The following is a 6,629-nucleotide window of genomic DNA, read 5'->3' as shown; positions in this document are numbered from 1 at the left end:
CTTTAATTTCACTTCCAATACCAAACAAGAGAAGATAAATTCATTTTCTTTCTTCCTTATTATACTAAACAAGTTAAGAGAAAATCAAAATTTTTTCTATCATTATAATTTTATATGCATTATAGTTTTATTTTCCCTCCCGTTTTCTTTCCTTCTTACCAAACAGTGTAAAGGGCAATATGGTAAAACAACAAGCGCACAAACCGGGTCAGCGACCACGAAAAATGAAGAAAGAAGAAACGGTCTCGTCTCGGACAAGCCATGATATGACCATTTCACTCGCTACTGTTTTACATATATAACTGTCAAACCGAATCTTTATGCAGACCTCTCCTTTTCCTGTTCCTTCGTTTTCTTCTTCTTCCTCTTTCTCTCTCTGGTTTTGCCCAATTCCATTTTCCCTCTTTTTTCCCTTCCCCATCTGAATTCAAAGGAAAACACAGAAGAAAATAACAGAAAACATGCGGGCGACGGAAAACCAGGGTTCGTTCCTGAACCGAATCAGCATACGCAGAAACCAAGTGGTCTCCATGGACGGAAACCACGAGCAAGAGCTCGAGGACATCGAGCTGTTTCAGAAGCACGTCGCGGATCGATTCTCCAACCTCTTGTCTCCTTCCTCTTCCTCGTCGGCGGAATCCCCCTCCGATTCAATCCTCTCGATCGCCTGGCTGAGGAAACTCCTCGACACCTTCCTCTGTTGCGAGGCCGAGTTCAAGGCGCTCCTGATTATCGGCCGTGAGCCTTCCCAGGTCTCCAAGCCCCCGCTCGATCGCCTTATCCCGGAGCTCCTTGATCGCGTCGTGAAGGCGTTGGACGTCTGCAATGCGGTCACTCACGGCGTCGAGGCGGTCCGCCATTGCCAGAAGCTGGCGGAGATCGCGGTCTCGGCTCTGGAGCAGAAGCCCATCGGAGACGGCCAGGTCCGGCGGGCGAAGAAGGCGTTGAATTCGCTGATCGCGGCGGTGGCGATCGAGGACAGGGATGGAGTCGGGAGCAAGTCGACGGAGAGGGCGTGGTCTTTCGGCCGGAGAGGGGGCTCCGCCTGCGCCGGGAGTAAAGATCGGACCGCCGGGCAATTCCGGTCTTTGTGGTGGGGGATGGCCAAGGGTTGGTCGGCGGCGAAACAGATTCAGGCAATGTCGAGCAATCTGGTGGCCCCACGTGGAGCCGAGTCGACCGGTTTGGCTCATCCGGTTTATATCATGAGCACGGTTGTGGTGTTCGTTATGTGGGCCCTGGTGGCGGCGATTCCGTGCCAGGAGAGGACCGGATTGGTGACCCACTTTCCTGTTCCGAGGCAATTGGGCTGGGCCCAGCCCATAATTAGCCTGCAGGAGAAGATAGCGGAGGAGTGGAAGAAGAAGGAGAAAAAATGCTCCGCGGGGGTGTTGGAGGAGATGCAGAGGCTGGAGAGGTTGGCACAGTCGTTGATCGAATTCACCGACTCGTTCCAATGCCCCGCCGAGGCCGAGAGGCTCGGGGAGGTGGCGGCGCAGGTGGCGGAGTTGGCGGAGACTTGCCGGAGGATGGAGGAAGGGTTGGTGCCTTTGCAGCAGCAGATAAGGGAGGTGTTTCATAAGGTTGTGAGGACTAGGACTGAGGTGCTTAATGTGTTGGACCAAGTTGGTAAAGCATCCACCACACCCACAATCTAGAATCGGTTGAAACTTGAAAGAAAGACGCATATAGTAATTTTGAGGGATATTTGCATTTGGAAGAGCTTGAGATTACAATTTTAAGTGAATTTTTGTGATCCTCCATCTCCAAAGGTTCAATTTTATTACATGAGTGTCTATGTTGGCTCATGGGACATGGTTATTTGAACCTTGCAAGGTGGATCATTTGTGGTGCCATTTTGATTGAGCATGTAGCTTCGGCCACTAAGGAGTGTAGTAAAGTCTGCTTTTTGCTTAAATGTGAATGTTCTCCTCTTTTGAGTGACTTGTAACTTTGCTCTTTTTTTATTATTTTTTATTTTTAAGTACAGAAACTCTAATTAAAGAGAAATATGTACATATAACCAATTAAAGTTATCTTGTATTCAATATGCAGAGTGAAGTTTTCCTTTTCATGTTTTCTAAATCACAATTGAAGGGGCTTTAGAATTTGCATTCATTAATTAAAGGGCATCAAAGAAAACGTGCTTGTCATGTTCTTATGGTGTTGGATTTTGTTGTCTAAAGCAGCAATTTTCTTGCAGATGTGGTTATCACGTTCATATAACGTTGAATTGGAAGAGTTTGGTATTTTTCTCTATTATTGGAATTCAGTCATACCAAAGATATAGACTTTAATGCACTAACCCATCATCAGGTACAAAGTGAAGGGAACATTTTACATTTGGTCTTGGACTAGGTATGTCTAGCGCAATATTCCTAGTCTTACCCTTTGATGTTGCCTGGCGAATAAGAATTCTTCAAATTGAGTTGTGCCTTGATAAGCAAGTGAATCTGAAAGTTAGCAAAGTAGTAACACAAGGTGTACGAGTATTGGAGACTTTTTCCGGCACTTGAAACAAAAGAAAGAGGGAGGGTCGAAACTGTCAGCATGATGTTGAAAAACCCTAGTGGATAGACCTGTGACTTTGAGAACAATTTTTAAAACCCGTTTAGTTCGCTGATTCGAGTTGAGATGTGATTTTATGTGAAAGCTTTTTGTTAGACAATATAATAGAAAATACAAAGAAGAACAAGAAAATAAAGGAATAACAAAATAATGAAAATTGTTACAACCCGAAATCAACCTTTCTATGGAATTCAGAAAACGGAATTGTATGAATGTCGAGGCACGTGAACCACGTTGTCCTTAAAACAGATTCGTCCCCTCCGGCGTGTGCTTGAGGTTACGTTGGACGTCCGTCTCCCAGGATACAACGACAACGACGGCAGCTCGATGCACTTTCGGAACCGTCCGGCGAACTAGAACTTGATCTTTCCTCTATCACCAAAACCGAACTACAAGAACTACTCAAGGAAATCCGGAACAAACCAAGAGAGAGAGAGAACCAAAAAGGAGAAGAGAATTGTGAGGAAGTGTTTACCTATCATGTGGAGTTTTGGCCTTTATATAGGCTCTAAAATCTGGGTGTTACACCAAGACATTATGGTGTAATAATCCAGATTTATTCCCGGAATAATGGTGATTAAAAATAGGCAAAACGTTTTTTGATTTCCCATGGTGAATCTGGCCACATTCTGGCTAGTAATTCAGCTTTTGATGATGGAAAACCGAAGCCACGAAAGCTTGATTCGGTTTTGCCTCCATTGATCACCATTAAGGTCTCATTATGGTCTTTAACCATCATTGTTTTATGCCAAACGGAAGCTGGAAGGCCTTGGCTAGAGCAAAAATAAAATCGCAAAAATAAGCTCGCACGGAGCGGGTTTTTTGGTACGGCATTCGTGTCCGCAGACGCACACATTAGGTCCCAAACCCGTTGGGCCTGTGATTCGCACCCCCCCTGCGCGTGAGAGAGCCTCTCTGGTATACATGCTTACCTAGATTTCAAAGTGCAATCACTTATAAACACCACATTGGCTTCACTCCTAGCCAATGTGGGACTTTTGTAATTTTCCTTCTACATATGTCATTCCAAGTACCATACTTAGACCATCAATTTCTCATTCACCCAAAATCCATTTTGAGTGTATGAATACTTGATTTCGATCTCCTCGTGACGAAGAACGCAAATCCATCGAGACCCGTCTCAAAACCTATTGGGCCCCTTTCAAACATGGGCCTCAAAATGGGCCTTTAAAATGGCTTAATAAGCCATTTTTTCCAACACTTTTTACTATAATAAAAAATAAATAAATGTAATTATTTTTGAGGACTTTTTACTGTAACAAAACTTGAATTTTAAACTCAAATCGATGAAATGAACGAAACCTTAATCTCGCATTGACAACGGTAGTCACATTTCCCACATGATCCACCGGCGAAGTTTTAATAGACCAGTGTTTTATTGGTTTGGTCACCATTGTCTTGACTCTAATTTTGGCTGACAGTGGCAAAGTTAGCTCGGACCACGATGGTGCTAGGTTCGTTGGGTTTGGCTTGCAAAGTTGCGTTGCAAGCTATAATCCCACATTGACTAAAAATTGTTCACTTCCAAAACCTTCATTGAGTAAGTATGTTTTATCGACATTCAAATCTTGTATCTATATTTATTTTTTATGAAAACGGCTATCTATTGAACTATAGAAACTAGAACAAAGAGATCAATAACTCCAAAATGCAACAAAACACGTCAAAAGAACCAAGATGCTCTAAGACAGTCAGACCATTGAACACATCCATTTTGACACTAAAATGTTTTAAGACAACCACACCAAAATCACTTAACACATCGTACAAGTACAAGATAGAGAGATCACTGTAGATATAAAAAAAGATGCATTAAACTAGGGGCGTTTGGTAGAGGGATTCGTTCCTTGATTCGAATCATGATTCGTGGTTCGTTACAGTATTTTCTCTCACAAAAAATACACGTAAATCGAAAATGATTCGAATCACATAGTTTGAATCCTCTAACTAAACGAACCCACAACGTCAACAAGGATGTAAATATGCAATTTGGCTGAATATTCTATTTTAAAAATGTTAACTATGTATTTCATATTTTTAGAAATGTACTTCATATTTTTTTATTATACTTATTTGTAATATTTAACTGAGTTATTGTTAGATTACATGTTCATTAATGAACTAAACAGCAAAAGGCTACTATCAGAATAGAGTATAATATGAAAATTTTCATACAAAAATGAGTATCTAACTATTGATAATTAACGAGATAGTAGAGGTTAAACTCCAATTATGATCCAAAATTTTCCACCCAAAAAATAATATGCAATTGTGTTTAATCTAGTTTTATTGTGCTACTCCAGTTGTTATATTAGTGTTACTAAGAATTTGCTTAAAAAATTATTTTGATAGCAAAATGAGAAAATTTTTTAGAGTAATTAGCAAAATTGCCCCTAAATTTTTAATTTCAAAAATTAATTCCTCAAACTTGTAAAACTGTCGCAACTAGGCATATTTGATAGACACAGTTAAATTAAAGAATTTTTAATGACAGAATTAAACATGTGACGCGCACATGTGGATGATTGCTAGGGAATAATAATAATAATAATTGTTGTTGTGGTTGTTGTGCAATAGCTTTTCTAAAAAATTATAACACTTATATTGTTCGATCAATTAGGAACTTGATCAAATTTTCATTAACACTGTAATCTCTCCTAAGGTTGTGCACGGTTTGGATAGACAAAACAATTTTGATAGTTAAGAACAAATTCAAACTAGACCATATTTTTATGTGAAGAAATCAAATCCAACCAGATCATTACAAGGCGCTCTGATTTAATTTAGATCGCGGTTTAAGTTTTGAACTCACAAATGCACTCAATTTTTGGGTCAAAATAAGAACAGCAACCAAAGTGACTCTTATAAACCCTTTTTTTTTTTTTTTTAAATTTCTCTCTTTATTATAAGCTATTTAAAGGTTGGAAAGATATTACATATATTCTCTAACTATAAGACTCAATAAAAGTTTCATACAAGTTAAAAACCAAATAGTACACAAGCAATAACCATAACATGTCGATTAAGACCGTTTAGCCTAGTGCTACAAGAAGGTTTTGATGGGGTAGGATTTTAGACAAGGTTGAGGGTTTTATACCTTGTATATATAAAAAAGACAATATTAAAATTTTATACGATTTCCAAAGTCCATGAGGCACACTAACAACAATATATTTATTTTCAAACGGCACCGTTTAATTCAATGCTTAAATTTTAAGAATTAAATTGAAGAGTTTTAGAACGATTAAGTTCAATTTCAGGCTATCTGTTTCAATATGCACTTAGATCAACGGTCTAAAATCATTGGATTAGTCGAGTTCAAGGATCAAGGATGCCGGTCTTATCTGCATAGCCCCAATCTCTTCCAAATTAATTAGAGAAAAATATATGAAATGTGTCCCCTAAATTCATCTATTTAACTTGGTTATGTAGATAATAAATGAGAGCACAATAAATCTTATATAGCATTTTAAATTCCTCCAGATTTCAATGTTGTGCACTGGAATACTTAGGGTGCGTTTGGAATAAAAATCCGTGTCATGATTCGAATCATGATTCTTGACTCGTTACAGTGTTTTTTTTCACAAAAAAACATACGTAAATTGAGAATGATTCTGAATTCATGAACCGAACGTCCTCTTAATAGAAACAAGGGAATCTAATAATTTCGGTACGAAATGATTCATTCAGCCATTATGAAAAATATTAGCAACATAAATTAAAATTTGGCTATTAAACGGGGGTTTAATCAGACAGGAACTTCCTCCTTTTTGTGATTGAAGAACCAGTCAACCAGAGAAACGACGTCGTTTTTTTCCTTCTACCAAGTACCAAGCAATCACAGTCCAACAGCCCTTCTCTTCCGCCCGCCATTTTGACAGTTTTCCCCCCCTACTCTGCGCTGTACCAATCGCGGGCCTTCTTCTTCAGCCCAACCCATAAAACATAAATAATCATCTGACACTCTTCCCAACGTCACGACCCTTCGACCTCTTCTAAAGCCATCACCAACATTACTAATTTAACTATTCCTGATTATT

At 39.5% G+C, this 6,629-nt stretch overlaps 1 protein-coding gene across 1 annotated transcript; it reads left to right on the top strand.

The window, feature by feature from the left end:
• Positions 1–380: 380 nt before the first annotated feature.
• LOC21406967 lies at positions 381–2,091 on the top strand. Its single transcript, XM_010090746.2, has one exon. The coding sequence runs from the start codon at positions 462–464 to the stop codon at positions 1,656–1,658; it is 1,197 nt and encodes a 398-aa protein (XP_010089048.1). The 5' UTR covers positions 381–461; the 3' UTR covers positions 1,659–2,091.
• Positions 2,092–6,629: the final 4,538 nt, after the last annotated feature.

The sequence above is a fragment of the Morus notabilis genome, unplaced genomic scaffold, assembly GCF_000414095.1.
Source record: "Morus notabilis unplaced genomic scaffold, ASM41409v2 Scaffold297, whole genome shotgun sequence".
Taxonomy (NCBI): domain Eukaryota; kingdom Viridiplantae; phylum Streptophyta; class Magnoliopsida; order Rosales; family Moraceae; genus Morus; species Morus notabilis.
The sequence above is the reverse complement of the archived record's forward strand: the minus strand, read 5'-3'. Positions and strand labels throughout refer to the sequence as shown.